The sequence below is a fragment of the Otolemur garnettii genome, unplaced genomic scaffold (assembly GCF_000181295.1).
Source record: "Otolemur garnettii isolate 467f Iridium unplaced genomic scaffold, OtoGar3 scaffold00038, whole genome shotgun sequence".
Classification (NCBI taxonomy): Eukaryota; Metazoa; Chordata; class Mammalia; order Primates; family Galagidae; genus Otolemur; species Otolemur garnettii.
This window is the reverse complement of record NW_003852433.1, coordinates 8,859,719-8,877,670: the sequence shown is the minus strand read 5'-3', so window position 1 is coordinate 8,877,670 and position 17,952 is coordinate 8,859,719. Positions and strand designations below refer to the sequence as shown.

At 39.0% G+C, this 17,952-nt stretch overlaps 1 protein-coding gene across 3 annotated transcripts in view; it reads right to left on the bottom strand.

Annotated features, from left to right (window-relative positions):
* The window catches only part of CIT (citron rho-interacting serine/threonine kinase), a 181,704-nt gene that overhangs the window by 78,638 nt on the left and 85,114 nt on the right, over positions 1–17,952 (bottom strand). For 2 of the 3 annotated variants that reach the window (XM_003789925.1, XM_023513311.1), the window contains exons 13-18: positions 12,987–13,157; positions 12,674–12,724; positions 12,078–12,131; positions 8,216–8,356; positions 6,284–6,409; positions 2,902–2,997 (exon numbers count right to left, since the gene is read on the bottom strand). In XM_003789925.1, the coding sequence (XP_003789973.1) occupies positions 2,902–2,997; positions 6,284–6,409; positions 8,216–8,356; positions 12,078–12,131; positions 12,674–12,724; positions 12,987–13,157 (639 nt within the window). The remainder of the gene's footprint in view (positions 1–2,901; positions 2,998–6,283; positions 6,410–8,215; positions 8,357–12,077; positions 12,132–12,673; positions 12,725–12,986; positions 13,158–17,952) is intronic. The other variant, XM_003789926.1, reaches the window with a different exon arrangement.

Sequence of the window (17,952 nt, the reverse complement as noted above, 5' to 3'; positions counted from 1 at the left end):
GCTCAGATTTCACAGGGTTCAACTGGCAGGAGAATGAACAAAAAGATGTATGGGGGAGGAAATGAAGCAAAGAGTTTGTCTGAAGTGAAGGATTCCACCATGGCCATCTAGATGAACTTACGATAAAAAATGGCTTTTAACAGAAATGTCGATATAATCACCCAAATCACAAAATGAATTTTACAGAGAGTTATGTATTTTCATCATGCAAAAAGTGCCAATGGACTACTAAACATACTCTCATCATTTTCTGAAAATGAGTTTATACCAAAGATAAAGGTTTAGAAGCCAGTAAGCATTCAAACCAAAAGGATTAGTATATAAAGTTTAAAATGCACTTACGTAGGGGATCACATGAGTATACTTTAAGGTAAATTCTGGGTTATTTTGCTATATTTCTTTTAGCGAAAAATAGCAGGGGTAAAAGGCACCAGGTGGTGATGCTATGTGAGCATGTATGTGTTTGGTCCTCTACAAAAGACCCACTTACTCTTTGAGAATATCAACCTAATCAGTAATAAGATTATCACTTGGCACCCACAGCACCAGCCACATACACCAAGTCTGGTGTGTTCAAACCCGGCCCTGGCCAGCTAAACAACAATGACAACTACAATAACAACAACAAAAAAATAGCTGGGCATTGTGGTGGGCGCCTGTAGTCCCAGCTACTGGGAGGGTGAAGCAAGAGAATCACTTAAGCCCAAGAGTTTGAAGTTGCTGTGAGCTGTGATGCCACGTACTCCACCAAGGGCGACATAGTAAGACTTTGTCTCAAAAAATAATAAGAAAAATTAAAAACCTCCTTTAAAGCCTGATTGCCAAGGAAAAGAGACAATTCTGAGATATACTAACCAATATCTATGATATGATTTTAAAAGGAAATTGATAGGCTGGCATCAATTTCTGATAACATAGAGGGCTAGATGTCAGGTTAGCCCTTCTACCAAAAATGATTTAAAACGCTAGATGAATTTCTACCAAAATCAAACATACATATGACTCCATGAGTTCTCAGATTTATCCCTAGAGAGGCATATCAAAAAGAAATGAACACATATATTCACCAAAGACATGTATAAAAATGATACAATACAATTTGTTATAATAAAAAAAATTAAAATAAGCCAAATAAAAAAATTAAAATAAAATGCTAGATAAAATATGGAAACCATTTTTCTAAAAGCACTTAAAAATTGGTAAGAGAATGAGAAATTACAGACTAAAAATTAAGTGAAAACAGAATCAGGGAGAGGTTAGAAGAACACAAAGCTGTTTTTGACCTGAAGCATTTACAATGAACACAATAAACTTGAACTTTCAGTTTTGAAAGCTTCAAAGATCAAGAAGAGACAGAAATCAAAGCCCAGGGACCCTCCCCAAGGTAGACACACATTCTCATCCAATGCCTCGAAGAATTCCCATTAATAAATTACAGCTTATTAAGCTCACAAAAGAAAACAAGCAACATGACAAAGGACCAAGAGGAACAACAGAGCAGAAATAAACCTTCAAATACTTCAGATATTGGAATTACCAGATACAGATCATAAAAGACTATGCTTGAAATATTTAAAGCAATAAAAAGCCTGAAAATGAAAACAAAACAGAAAATCATTGTTTTAAATAGCCCAGTACACTTGGGAAAGAACCAAATAGAATGTCCAGAAAGAAAAAAAAACTGAAATTTAAAACTCAACATATGAGTTTAACGATGGATTAGACACAGCTAAAAGTTAGTAAAATGGAAAATAACTCATAAGAACTTACCCAGAATATAACATAAAAATGCAAAAGAAAAAATGGAAAATATGGGAAAAGGACAAATTGGAGGTGATCTAACATATGTCCAACCAAATTCTGGAAAGAAAAGGAAAGAGAGAAGAGCAAGAGACAATATCTGAGATACCATGGCCACTTGTTTTCTAGAATTAATAAAAAGACACCAATCTATTTAAAAGTCCAGTAAATCTCAAGTAGAACAACAAAGAAAAAGAAATCCACATCTAGGTATATCATAGTTAAGCTTCAGAACAATTAAAGACAAAGTACAATTTTTAAGAAAAGGCCAAAGAAAAAAGATACATCACAGATGGCCCCCAACTTAAACTTTTTGGAATTTATGATGGCTTTATCAGAACATAACATGTCAAGGAGCACCTGGACGTAATAATTTTCAACTTTACAATGGATTTATTAAGTATTACATGATATTTGATTTACAGTATTTTCAACTTACAGTGGGTTTATCTGGACATAGCCCCATCATAAGTCAGGGAGCACCTGTACTTTCAAAGTGAGCAATGGTTAGACCGACAGCTGACTTTACAATGGTGATACTAAAGGCCAAAAGTTAATGGAATAATATCTTCAAAAAGCCCTAGAAGAAAACAACTGCCAACCTGGAATTCTATCCCCAGATTCTCCTTCAAGAATGAGGATGAAATAAAGACAAACCAGACAGACAAAATAGCCTATCATAAGCAACTCTCCACTAAAGAAAGTTCTCAAAAAAAAAAAATAAAAATAAGAAAGTTCTCACACTTATACTTTAAACAAAAGGAAAAGGATTCCATGTCCGAGATACAGGAAGAAAACTAAAAGCAGGAAATGCAGTGAATGTAAGGCGAAATCTAAATAATTGTGGACTGGATGATAATGAGTTTTAAACAACATTTTAAAGATGGAATTGAGATAAATGATCAAATGTTTTTTAATTTTTTTGAACTTCAGACTTCCAATGTATTTCCAATACATCCGTAACACCCCAAAATCTCCCACATGGGAAGAGGGCAACAATTACTCCTTTTGGCTAGCAAGTGGCCAAAAGTGTCCACCAAGAGAGGGGAGCTACGTGGTGCTATAGGGGGAATGCCAGGAAAGATCAGAAAGTGTCTTTACTTTAATTTTTTCCTCGTAGTGTTGCTCTTTCTGTTTCAGGTGCACCTCTAGGTGCTGGGCTGAGACTTGGGCCTCCCGGTGTTTCTCCTCCAGCTCCTGGATACAAAAGAAAAGATGGTCAGGTGTGCAAAGAGAAAGGCACAGTCAGTGTATGCTACACATTCACAGGAAACATGACTTTGGTACAGGCACCACAGGTAATAGCCATCTGATCCTCCATTACTAGCCCTAAGGCTCTCGGAAAGGAAATCACCACCATGCCTTGGCCCTGGGCCTTCCAGGTCCAAGTATCGACACACATATACACACACAGCTGACAGGCTGTGAGGCCTGGGACCAGAAACATGTCAGCGTGACAGGTCAAACAAAGGCAGCTCTTCATCTTTGGGTAGAGAAATAAGAGTAACAAGACAACATTTGAAAGTTTAGTACAGCACAAAATCCCTGACTACTACCTTGAACCTCAGGCCATTTTCACTGTGATGACAGCCTTAAATGAGAAAAGTAATTTTAGTTTATTATTAGGATACAACATATTTTGTATTTTCCTCATTGACAAAATTATTGCTCAAGAACCCGTAGCTAAATAGGAAAACTAATGTTACAATTCAAGCACTTCAAGCTTTAGATGATTATTTTAACTGACTGGTAATTGGAGTATGTGAACATCTGGAGATATGTATATTATGTAATGTTTTATGTAATGCTAATGGGAACAAAGTCAAACAAAACACACTGATAGCAATGACATAAAGATGTACACATATATACTAAGTATCAGAAAAGAATTTGGAGTAATACAAATAGCTCGATTTTAATGTTCTTTTAGTTTTTATATTGCTAAGTCTTCTGCTTTTAAACAAGATTGTCATTCACTTGAAAATTACAGCAATTCATTAGCCAGTGTGTTATAAAGATGATCTTATAAAAGGCATCACTGAATTTACTAAAACATTCTCTAAATGGACAAATAACTGTATCTATCTTAATTCTTATGAATCTGGACCCATCTGTTAATTACTAATATCAAGTCATTACTCCAAGTTTTCATCTTTTCACACTATTATGAAATTTTTCTTTGAAGTGGAAGCAATTATGAAAATTTTGAAGAATGAGTAAATTATACAGGCTATGTCCATAAAGAGGATGAAAAACTTCCTTTGAGATCCACATGCACAAAAAATGTTAGTGATGAAGCTTTTGAAACACTAATGTCTACAAGCCTTGGCTTTGTTGGGGGGCCATTAAAATGTTAAGACCAGGTGCACAAGATCTATTGCAATCTAACAGATGTGATCGTGAAAAGCTGGATGTAAACAGGATTTTAATTAATAAAAACATATTTTAAAGGCTTTATGTTTTCTTGGCTAAAGTATCCCCTGCAATGACTTATTAAAGCAAAAGACTTCGCTATAATGAGAGCCCAAATTATCTGTTTTGAAAATTCTTATAAGAATAGCAACTATTTTAAAGCCAATGATATTTGGGGGGCTATTTGCAACCATCATCATTACATAATGGTATTGAGGACCACTCTGCCTACGTCCTAAATGCTCTATAGCCTACGCACAGGGTTCTTGAGCAAAAGGCACCTTCTGATAAAGTCACAACCACAAAGGTACTTGAACAAGTACATCTGGACAAAGAAATCCACTTATTTTTCCTTTGTGTTCGAAATGACTTGATAATCTTCTTTTTTTAGTTTCAGTTCTCGTAAGATAGCACAGGAATGGAAATCAGAATCTAAAAATAGGTTAAAAAAAAACTCAGATTATCTTAGACTGACAACTTTAAAACCAAACTTCTGGTCTACATATGAATGGGAATTTACAACACATAATCGAATAATGCAGAACTCTCTACTCCTACATTTTAATGGCAAGCAAACCTTTGAAAAAGCAGATATATTCTAACATCTGACTTCTCGGTGGCTGGCATTTTTTGTTGTTGTTGTCATTTTTTAAAACATATCTTCAGTTTTGATTTACAAACACTTGTTCACTGCTATATTTCCAGCTCCTAGAACAGTGCCTGGCATATAGTAGAAGCTCATTAAATATTTGTTGAATGAATGAATGAACACAGCACCATTAAACGGAGAAACACTTTGCAATCACAATAGAGTTAACCACTTTGTTTGTACCAAGCAAGGGAGGGACGGCAGTGGTGGGATCTCAGTGGGATCTAATTTTACTCACGATAAAATTCACACATTTGACAATTGCCAAGAGAAACTTGAATGACAAAACAAGAGAACAGAAAGGGCAGACTAACAGTCACATTTGTCTTTGTGTGCAGACATATATGAAGACTGAGTGCCAAACCAAAACAATTTAACCAGTACCTCTTTTGCCCGTTTGTTCAAGAACATCCACATATTCGTGAATATACACAAAAACAGAAATACGAAGTTTCGAAGGGTTGGATTTGGTTGGGTTTGGCTTGGCATATTAAGTATAGGCCTTTAGGTTGGCCATTCTTCAGTTCATATAGTTGCTGGTGACTCATTTCCCAGAAGTGATGCAGAGAGAGAGAGAGCTGAAGTGGCCTGCTCACCACTTCACCTCCTTATGGTGCAGACAATGGCCAGTGACTTCGGAGTCTCCCAGGGGCAGAACACGAGCGGACTCCAAGTCGTCACGAAATCTCAAATGTGACATCGAATTTCTGGCTTTGGGACTGAGATCCAAGGAGAGCCCTTCAAAGGTGCTGCCTTCTACCCTGGCAGGGGCAAAACTTCAACACACCTGCAAGTACCACCTGAGCCTTCCTTGATTAGGTTAATTTGGTCCTCAGAGCCTGAGACAGAATCAGGATAATTACAGACCTAAAAAAAAGACCTGCTTACATCTAAGGAAATTGAAAAAAATAATAATAATAACCAACTGCAGCAGAGATAGTGAGTGGGTGAACATGGATCTATGACAAATACTACTCTGAGAAAAATAATTCTGTATGACTCATTTCTTTCTTCTCCAAAAGCAAGAATCTAGCTTTTGATCTAAACCCCTACCTGCAGCTTTTAAATTGGCATTGCAAAGTTAACGGCCATCCAAAGTTTTACTGATAAAAGTATGTCAATGCTCCTACAAAAAAATGTATTGAAAATGATAGATACATGTTCTCCTTTAAAAACTCCAGGCTTAGCAAACAGAGCAAAAAAATATTAACAAAATTGACGAATCTGTTACCAGTGCTGAGATGTCCAGTATTTGGTTATTCACACTATTCTACAGTGTGGCATACACTGAAACCACCTCTCTTCATCCATCTACTTGGTGATACCTCCCCTGTTATGGTGTTTAATTCTTCTTCTTACCCCCGTCCCTTTGCAACCTCTAACCTGTTATCTTTTAACTTTCCAACTTTCATTCCTGCTCACCAGAATTTTATCAGCCATCTGCTGGATCTGTTGGGATTTTGTCTGGATGTCATCCTTCAGTCTGTTTTCTCTACGCTCCATGGTCTCTAGTCTCTTTACCTTGTTCTCCAGAGAATGGCGGCGTTCCTGTAGATCATGAATCAATCAGAGAGTTTTAATGGAGTAACTGCTATGGGCATAATACCTGCACCAAGGGAAAGAACCCTCAAGAAGCGTACACTCAAGTCAGGAAGAAAAGTCTCAGGCACCTGAAGCAATAGTGGAGAAAATAAGGCTCTATAATTCAGGTACTCAGTTGTGTAGGTTATAAGAGTGCATTCATTCATTCAAATATTTACCAAGCACCTACTATCTGCAAAGTACCACACTAGGCATCACGGGAAATACTAAAAGGGAGATGACATAATTCCTGCCCTTGGAAAAGGTAAGGCAAATGCAAATAAACATAATACAAGTTAAGAGGAGGAAGAACCACAAGGTTCAAAGTGCCATGAGAGGCTACAGCCAGAAAAGAGAACTTTTACCTGAACAGCTGAGCAGAGACATCAGAGAGGTAGGAATCCTGGAGAGAGATGATATATGGTGGTTTGGAGTGGGAAGGGCAGAAGAAAGTGAAAGATGATTCAGACAACGGGAGGCACATGGAGACGGTCAAGAGCCACTCTGGGCCCCAGGTGAAGCCTAGAATGGGTATACCACAGGACACGTTTGGGGAAGAGCAGGTGAACGGAGGAAAGAGTCGCCTTTGAGGGTCTAATGGTTGAGGGTCTCGTGTACCAGGCTCAGGGGTGCACCCAAGCATTATGAAACTCCTGAAAGGCTTGGGAAGTGGCAAGGCGTACTAAGAAATCTGGTCCGTGGGGTCTGGGGTCCATGAATCTTACACTGTGTGAGCTAGCTGCACTAGAAGCAGAAGGTCAAGAAATTACTACATTTGCTCAGCTATAAGGAAGAGGGCCTGGACTAAGAGGAGGCAAGCAGGAGATGGACAGGAGAGACAGTATAGCTACTTAACTTATAGGACCAAGGGACTCACTGAATAGCAGGGTCCAAAAAAAAGCAGATGCTAAGGATTCAAGCCCGGGAGGACCAAAGGAATGATGGTGGCCCTGAATGGCATGAGGAAACTGAGAAGAGAAATTGGCTTGTGGGGGAAGAGACTGAGTTCTCTTAAATCTGATGCATTATTCAACCTGTGAGGACTTCAGGGGAGCAGCATGAAATACAGCCTGGAATGTGCAGGAGGATGACCCCGAAATGCACATACCAATAGTTTCACACCAAGACTGTGACAAGGAGAATCAAAAGACCCAGCAATAGGAGGGTGAAATCAACTACGGAAACATCCCTTCTGTAAGACAAACATCAAGGGTCTAGAGGAGGCAGAAAGGAGTAAAGGAGAAGCGTTACTTTTTATTCTACACTCTTCTGCACTGTTTAAGCTTTTTCAATGAGAAGGCGCTCATGTATTTCCAGTATAATTATATAAATGATTTCAACAACAACAACAACAAAGAATTTGAAGGAGAGAAGAGGCCCCAAAATTCTGAGAGTCATCGGCACACAGGTAGCAGGTGAAGCCTTGAAATTAATATCATTAGCGTGACAGGTCCAAAAGGCAAGGAAAACAGAGGGAAGAAAAAGAAACACCCAGAGATGGAGTTACGGTCAACCTGTATAAATAGAAAGTCTCCCAGATTAAACAAGGCCAGAGGAAAACAAACAGAAAAGAAAAGCTTTTATCAAGATATCCTTCCAGTTGAATCTGCTGCGACAGATCTTTCTTTCCCTTGGGGGAACGTGTCTCCAAGCCTCTCTGCTTTCAAAGGGAGCTTCAGGGAAAAAAAGCAGTTTGGTCAAACACAAGCGAGTGAAGGTTTCTTCTCCTTGGCACGGCCTCGCCAGGGCCCAGGGTGGAAGTTCCCTGCTCACCTCGGCTTCTGCCAGCTTCTTTCTGATGCCTTCAGAAGAATCTTCACGATTCTGCAGCTTCTCCAGCTCCCTCTCAGCTCGCTCCTTTGCCTGGCGGATGTTCTGCAGCAGCTCGGTGGCCTCTGTGCTGGCTTTTACAGCCTGTGCAGGAAAAGGACAGGAGAGAGGTGGCCATATTTACTCATGTAAAAAATGGGGACCATGGGTTGGGCGCGATGGCTCACATCTGTAATCCCAGAACTCTGGGAGGCCAAGGAGGGTGAATCTCCTGAGTTCACCAGTTCGAGACCAGCCTGAGCCAGAGCAAGACCTTGTCTCTAAAAATAGCCTGGCGTTTGGGAAGGCACCTGTAGTCCCAGCTACTTGGGAGGCTAAGGCAAAAGGATAGCTTGAGCCCAAGAGTTTGAGGTTGCTGTAAGTTGTGACGCCAGGGCACTCTACCGAGGGCGACAAAGTGAAACTCTGTCTCAAAAAAAAAAAAAAAAGAAAAGAAAAGAAAAAGATGAGGACCGTATCCTAAACAGAAAAAAGGCACACTGAGTATGGATTTGTATCCATTTGTCAAAACATTACAAAAGTTCACTTTATTCTGTATTTCATCTATTCAAAGGTACACATTTTTTACCATCATTGAATTTAGAATGCATCCTATGATTAAAATTGATGATTTTTTTTTCTTTTTGGGAGGTACATAAGATAACAATGTATCTGACAATCATTTAGCATTTCTGATTCAGTGCAACACAGAGAATGGAAACAAATAGGTCTAGATCAGTGGTTCTCAACTGTGGGTCACAACCCCTTTGGGGTACAGAGGTCACCTAAATATATCCTGCATATCAGACATTTACATGATGATTCGTAACAGTAGCAAAATTACAGTTATGAAGTAGCAACGAAAATAATTTTATGATTGGGCGTTACCACAACATGAGGAACTGTACTGAAGGGTCACAGCATTGGGAAGGTTGAGAATCCCTAGTCTAGACGGATGGATCTACCCAGGAAATAATGTACTTGCCTCTTAGAATGGATTTTTTTCCTTATTTTAATTATCTCTTTAGTTAAGTTTCCTATGGAGGAATTTGTACAACTTTTACAGGAAGAAAACAAGATAAAAGCTATAATTTAAGACTTTTTTTACATAAATACCTTTCAAATTTTACAACAGCCATAGTGTTCATGATAATTCACAAATTCATGTTTTAAAAATAACAGCTAAACCTTTTGAAGTTAAGTTTATATTTGTTAATTTTTATTTGGGTCTTAACTATAGTATAGCTATTACGGCTCTGTAGTAAAGATCTACGTTTATGAGACCAACAACCTCATACTTATTTGCTTTCAGTTAAAAATTTAGAAAGTGAAAACTAAAAGAAACCTCCATCTCTGAGACCTGCACTGTCCAACACGAAAGCTGTTGGTCACATGTGGCCTCTGAGCACCTGAAAGGTGGCTGAAAAATTAACTTTTAATTTCATTTTAAGTTAAGGTTATTTTAATTTCAATTTACTGTAAGTTATTTTAACTTAATTTTTAATTTTATTTATGTTTAATTAAAGACTGAGGTAGTACAGGTATATTGACATGTTCTACAACGATAATTTTTTGGACATAGTGGGTTAAATAAAATGTATTGTTCAAATGACATCACTGTTTCTTTTGGCTTTTTTTTTTTTGAGACAGAGTCTCACTCCATCACCTGCACTTCAGCAATCAATCCTCTTGCCTCAGCCTCCCAAGTAGCTGGGACTATAGGTACCCACCATAAGACCTGGCTAATTTTTTTCTAGTTTTAGTAGAGATAGGGTCTTGCTCTTGCTCAGGCTGGTCTCAAATTCCACCTCGGCCTCCCAGAGTGCTAAGATTACAGGCGTGAGCCACTGTGCCCAGACTTTTTTTTTTTAAATGTGGCTACTAGTAAATTTTAATTTATACCTGTAGCTCATATTTGCCTCTCACACCACACCCTTACTGGAGAGGACAGTTTTAGATGAAAACATGCAGCCTCTCACACGCTTCTAGCTCAAAGAAGGCCATGAAGGCTTTCATCAGAGAGCTCAAGCACAAGTAAGAAGGGGACAGATGAATGAACAAAATGTGCTATATACATATAATGGCGTATTACTCAGTCTTAAAAAGAAAGGAAATCCTTTTTTTTTTTTTTTTTTTTTTTTGAGACAGAGTCTCACGATGTCGCCCTCAGTAGGCGCCACAGCTCACAGCAACCTCTAACTCTTGGGCTTAATTGGTTCTCTTGCCTTAGCCTCCCAAGTAGCTGGGACTACAGATGCCTGCCACGACGCTCGGCTATTTTGTTGTTGTTATTGTCATTGTTGTTTAACAGGCCTAGGCCGGGTTCAAACCCGCCAGCCCCGGTGTATGTGGCCGGTACTCTAACCACTGAGCTACAGGCAACAAGCCAGGGAATTCTGATATAAGCTACAATATGGATAACGTTTCTGGATATTATGTTAAGTTAAATAAGCAAGTCAGAAAAAGTCAAATACTGCCTGATTCTACTTATATATGATATACAAAGTAGTCAAAACTGTAGAAATAAAAAGTAGAAAAGTAGTTGCCAAAGCAGAAAGGGAGAACTGGTGTTTGTTGATTATAGAGTTTCAATGTTAACACGATGAAAAAGTTTCAGAGACCCAGGACTTCGCACTACTCAACTGTATACTCAAAAATGATTAAAATGGTAATTTAATGTGTTTTTAACACAATTAAAGAAAAAAAAGGAGCTTTATTAAACCAAGCCAGCAAACACATTCACAAACATTCTTGATGTGGAAGTTATTTCCCAGAACCACACTTATTTTGGCCCTTTCATTAAGTATTTGCAGTATTCAACTAAAGGAAAAGCTTAAAAATTGCTAAGAGGAGACAGACATGACGGCTCACCCCTATAATCTCAGTACTTTGGGAAGCCAAGGCAAGAGGACTGCTTGAGGGTAGGACTCTGAGATCAGCCTGGGCAACATAGTGAGACCCCATCACCAGAAACAGTTATTAAAAAAATTAACTGGGCGTGGTAGTATGTCTTAGTCCTAGCTACAGGAGGCTGAGTCAAAAGGATCACCTGAGCCCAGTAATTCAAGGCTGAGGCTGCAGTGAGCTATGATCACAACACTGCATTCCACCTAAGCAACACAGCAAGACCCTGTCTCGGTTTAAAAAAAAAAAAATTGCTAAGAGATTTGATTGTCAATGTTCTCACTGCAAAAAAATGGTGAGTTGATGGATATGTTAAGTGACTTGATTTAATCATTTCATAGTGTATACACACGTCACGTTGTATACTGTAATTATATACAATTTATATGTGTCAATTATACCTTAATAAAGCTGAAGGGATAAATAAAAATTTTTTAAAATAAATAAATGGAGGGTCATTAGCACAAACTAGCAGGATGTGCTAAACTAAACCCCCCTCTCCTCAAGCACATGTTCACTCCACGGATCCTCCAACCTTCTTCCGGGCAGGTGTGCTGCTGCGGAGTTTCTGACTGCATGCAGTCTGGGTTGTGAACTGCTTCCCTTACAAATGTGCAGAACGAGACGCCAGGCCCCCTGAGGCGAGAGAAGCCGGCCTCTTGGGTTCTGTTGTAGTATAATTAGAACTTTTACTTGAGTGTCTCACACAGCTTGCTTTTTAAAAATAAACAGTGCTGACAAGTCTCAAAAGAAAAAAACTATATTCAGAACTCTGATATTTTCAGGTAACGGCTCACTCCTTCACTTTCCTCAGTGCAGGGTGACTAATTCTGTCTCTTTCATCTCTGGGGCTTTGGAACAAGGCAAGGAAAGGTATTAGGATATGAGGGGTAAGTTCCAAAAAATATCACCTCGGGCTTACCTTTTCCAGCTTCTCTTGGAGCTCTTGAATTTTGAGCTGCTGCTCAGCATTGATCTATAATTAAAATCGCAGGAAATAAAGCAAAAGGCAAATCGGCATTAATATTTTGCTACGTTTATTGCAGTCCTATTTTCTCAGAGTTTCTGTGGGGTCTTTTGTTTTGTTTTCCAAAACCTCCTAATAGAAGGAAGAACAGTGGTCTTTCAGAGAAGTCCTTAAATGTCTCAGTTGCAAACCTCCACATTGACTACTCTTTAGGACCAGAAACATAAATGGCAAAGAGAAAAGCAAAGTTGTGCAGTGCCTTAAGACAACAAGAATTTTCATGTATGTTTTACAAAGTGTTTAAGTTTACTGGTTACTATGAGCAAGGTTATAAGCAAGGTTATAAGATTACTGGTTACAAATGAGGCTTTTTAAAATCTCTTTCAGAACCGTAACTAAAGCTAAACACAGTTATCCAGAGCTGAACCACCAAAATAGACCTCAAAGAGAGGTCTCTATTCATTGCAAGAATATTCTTTATCAATGACAGGCCACTGAGAATACTTGACAAAAGCTATCAAAAATAGCAAAACCAATTGTGGAAAATATACCTTCTCCAGTTTGGCATATTCTCCCACTTCAGGCTTCCCTTGATCCTTTGACTGTAAATAAATAAAAACATTGAGAAATCTCAACAACCTAAAAAAGTCTCATAGGCAACACTATCTGTTGTACTTTCTCGGTCTCGGTGACCAAATAGTAATAAATAAGAATAAAGTTATCTTTTACAAATAAACACGAGAGTTTTCCAAGATCACCCTATTATTTCTCAAACTTATACTCATTAAGCTAGAGTCCTTTTTTTCTTGCTAAGGTCACTCATGACTCTACCCAAAAAGCACCCCCCAGAGGGTGGCTGACTACCTTCAACAGCTTATGCTGACATTCTGTCGCTTTCCGCTTGAACTCTTCCGCAGCCAGGCGAGACTCTCTCAGCTCAGACTCGTAGAGATCACTCCGTCTTCTGGCTGAGACAAGGTCCTCTTCCAATTGATTCATCATCAACCTCATTTCTTCCACTTGAGCCTGGTACTCCTAAAGAGAGGCAATGCAATAGAAGGGACTTTAGAACTCCTAGAAGAAAAGACAGGCAATGAAGACCACAAAGTGAAGACGCAACTAAAGAGAAACTGGCACAGAAAAGACTTATAGACCTAGAGAGGAGGAGGTGAGTAAAAAGACAGACAGAGACACGGGGTGGGGAAGGGGGAGGGGAAGATAAGGGAGAAAAGAACATTAAAACTGTTTTAAGGTAGAACATGTATCATTACTTGTTTTACAAACCACTGGGAACACACAAGCCAGGAAGATCCTTTGAGCAAATAACACCACACGATAAATACAGAATTTTCAAGGCATAACACAGGGCAGCTGAAAGGGGTGTTCTTTAAACACGAGGATAAACTGCTTACGTGTAGTGTTCCTCTAAGGGTAATCATTCATATAGAATTGTCCTTTAGAAGTCATGTGCTCTGAACACAATTAGATATGGTACTAGTTTTAAAATTAACCTTTCAGACTGCATAAGAAGGTAATTGAAAAGCTCAGTGGAAAGAATCCTGGAAGGTGAAACTCATTATGTCAGTTTCTCACCATTAATTTCTCTAGGTCCAAACTGAATGATGAGCTTAACATCTCTCTTGCAATGCAAGTCACCCTGAAATTTGGAAGAGTAACAAAACACTGGCTCTGGTCAAGATAACGTGAGAAAAATTCCAAAGAAAGGACGATCTTGCTTCCTTGAGCAAATCCAAACAGCCTAACCTTTTCCAAAATGTTTTTCTAAAATCAAAACAGAGCATTTGAATCAGATTGGATCTGAATCAGAATTGGATTTACAAGAAGGGCATTGATTTTGAGAACTTTGAGATAAGTATAAAAATATTCTTTATCAGCAAAATCAAGGCTAAGCATAAAAATTATGAATGAGTATTTACCTAATCCAAGGTGGGGGGGGGGTGTGAGTGTAGGGTGGGAAGGTACAAAATAAAAAAAAGAAACCACGGAATTTAGTCCATCATGTCTTTAACACTCACAATATACCGTAACATCTCTAAGATACATTCTTTTATGAAATAATTGGTAAGTAATATTTGAAAATTTCTCCCAAGAAATAATTGAGTAAAGATCTTCTTTTAACCAATAAGTTGCAATTTTTAAATAACAGGGTATAAGGAAACCTTTTAAGCCCGTTGTAACAAGTGATCCCCCAAAGCACACCTCTCCCTATGTTATCTGTAAAGGGAAAAGGAAAAAAAAAATGAGCTCCAAGTGGAACTGGGGTCTCATTTCACTCCTTCCCACCCAAAAGGAAGCTGTTATTCAAGGTCGATCCTCAGGATCACAGGCACACAGGTTTCCTGGATGGTGCACACCAAGCAGGTGGTACTGGATTATATAACCAAAGGGCTTTACAATCTGCTCACAACTATCTGAACTCACGGAGCGGAACATAAGCCATATGTGAAATGGTACATGCTTTATCTGGGGGGTTTAGAGCCCTCGCCAGGTCTACATTATGACTTTCATGGCTCTGAGCACTGAGCCTTCTTGACACCTCCCTTCCTCCATTAAAAAATAAATAAAAATTACGTTTTACATTTGTATACTTATACATACAGAATGCTAATAACTATGAAAGCAATGTCTTTGACCCAAAATGTTATTTTTTCTTCTGATTAAAAAATTAAAATATTTTGTGGGTCCCTAGATACCCTGCCTGTAGTGCTTAATGGGGAAGCCAGCACTGCCTACGGGCATAAACGCCACACCACACTGCGCAGGAAACAAAGGGCTAGAAGGAAGTCTTGGGCATCATTTATCCTCAAGCTCCCTCGTCCTTCCTAAATTTATGTCGGTGAGAAGGGAATGTGATTTCTGTGTTTTGTCAAGAGCAGGGATAAGCATCTGCTCCTCCCCTCTGCCCCAAAATCTCTCTCCACTGAGCTGTTAGCACCCAAGGAGGGACAAGAGTCAGACAACAACTCCGCCAGCTCTCTGAGCTCCTGAGGCCCCCAGCCTGCCACAAGCATCACAAGAAATCCAAACTAATTTGTTGATCTTGTTATTAAGTTGGATACTTTAAGAAAAGTCTATAAATCCAGCAGCTAACCAGATCCCTGCTTCAGGAAAAATGTGAGAGTAGACCAGATCAGGTCTGCTTCCAAAGGCAGCTGAAAGAGAGCTATTGCGTCTCGGGATGGAACTGCTGACAGCTATGGGCTATGTGGGTTCACAATGGGAACCATGGACTCATTTCACGGCCCACCTAAAGCAAGTCTTCTGAACGGAGCTTTAGAGTTTTGTGGGGAGGAAGTATCAGGCATGGTCCTGTTCACTCAGAAACCCTGAAACACACAAATGACTGCTGCGTTTCCCACACTTGTTTTTTCTCACGAAGGGGTTTGGTTACGGAGAAAACACAGCAATCGCTAGCAACAGTAAATGAATTAGATTTTCATATAAGACTTTTAGGTGTTTTTCTTTTCTGCCACATCCAAATACCCTATAGAGGATAGCTAAGTGAGAGCAAAATATTTTATAAAAATTAAGAGCTTTACAGAAAGTTAGATTTTGGCAGCGCCCATAGCTCAGTGGGTAGGGCACCAGCCATGTACACCACGCCTGGGCCAGCTAAACAATGACAACTGCAACAACAACAACAACAACAACAACAAAAAATAGCCAGGCATCGTGGCGGGCACATGTAGTCCCAGCTACTTGGGAGGCTGAGGCAAGAGAATCACTTAAACCCAAGATTAAAAAAGAAAAAAAAATAGAAAGTTAGATTTTGAAAGAAAGAACAGGGAATAAAATCCCAAGTCTGGATGGAATCAATACGCTGCTAACCAAATACTGGAAGTTTACTGCAAGCATTAAAAGCTTTTTTCTGCTCTGGGAAGCGAAGGCAGGAAGATCACTTGAACTCAGGAGTTTAAGACCAGCCTGAGCAAGAGCAAGATCCCATCTCTACTAAAAATAGAAAAATTAGCTTGACATTTGACATTTTAGTGACCTGTAGTCTTACTTACTACAGAGGTTGAGGCAGGAGGACCCCTTGAACCCAGGAATCTGAGATTGCTGTGAGCTAAGCTGATGCAACAGCCTCTACCCAGGGCGACAGAGTGAGACTCTGTCTCCAATTAAAAAAAAAAAAAAGGAAAGCTTTTTCTTCTGGTTTGCAAACATTTTGCTCCCACAAAACTTAACAAAAATCATTTTAATAAATCCTTCTTCTGATGAGAAATAAAATCTGAAACCAAGAAGTATCCTTCCCCCCAGTGGAACTTTTAGCAGCCATTAAATCTAAAACTCCACATGCATACCTACTGTGATATGAATCATAAAAGACATTTCTTTGAACTCAGCCACCAGCATATACCTTTTCAAAATGCCCTGATAATTCTGTTTCTATGGCATTGATGGACACCAGCTGCTCCCTCTGGTGGCCAAACACAGCTTTCATTTCCCCAGGATATCACCAAAAGTAAATTCCCGAACACAGTGAACTAATGGGAGAAAAAGAAGTCTACCTCTTGAAACCTCTAAGATGAAAAACTATGTTGATAAAAGGGACATGAGTCAGCTGTCAAAGTGGATTTCTCAAAGTGTACATGCAGCCTTCAAAATCTCCAAGGTCAGTATTGTTCAGAGACTTGACAATGCATTGGCAAAATTTCCTATGCTCCTTTATTTATAACATTTTTGTCAAGTAAGAGGGTATTATCATTTGACAATATTAAGGTGATAAATATACTAAGCCAACAAAACCCCCAAAGATAATACATTCTTTCTTTAAAGAGTAATTAATAGACGGAGTTATTTGCAGGAGTTTCCTGCGTAAGCACCAGCCAGATGGCTAAGTTTGTGCTACACAGAGACAAAAATGTTCACTTCCATCAATGTTTCCATTAGAGTTTCTGAAGTGAATGAGAGTTGCCTGGCAGCTGATAATTCAGCTCTCCAATTGCTCATTGCCATCTCTTCATTAAAGTTTCTATTTACGGTTTCTTCAAAAGACAGAAAAATCCATGCTAAAAAGGAAACAATGAGCCAATATAAAAATGAGCCATCTAAAAAGAAAACCATTTTAGAAAGGAAAAGAAAAAAGAGTGGGCTTTTTAAAGGTCTCAATTCTCTTTTTTGAACACACAGGGGAAAGCTTTTGCAACTCAGATTTGCTGTGTTGATTCTGACTCAGCCCGAATGGCTCAAACTTTTCTTCTAGAATATTTCTTTTTTTTTTCCCTGCCCTTGGACATCAATAGAATATTTCTTTATACAAGTTTTGGCTTCTCTCAGAATCTGAAAGTGCATAAAAATATAAAAATATTTAGTTTTTTTAACCATTAAAAGCAAGTGTTGGCAAACTTCTATTAAAAGCCAGCTAGTAAGTAGTAACAAATACATACTTCTGCTTTTGTAACTTGAAAGCAGCCATTGCCAATATGTAAACTAATAAGCATGGTTGTGTTCCAATAAAACTTTATTTATGGTACGGCATGGTGGGGCATGCCTACAATTCCAGCACTCTGGAAGACTGGAGGCAGGATCCCTTGAGCTTAGGGATTTGAGACCAGCTTGAGCAAGAGCCAGAACCTGTCTCTACTAAAAAAAGAGAGAAAAACTGAGACCAGCCTGAGTAAGAGAGAGACCTCGTCTCTAAAAACAGCTGGGCATTGTGATGGGCACCTGTAGTCCTAGCTACTTAGGAGGCTGAAGCAAGAGGATCACTTGAGCCCAAGAGTTCGAGGTTGCTGTGAGCTGGGATGCCACAGCACTCTACCAAAGGCAACAAAGTAAGACTCTGTCTCAAAAAAAAAAAAAAAAA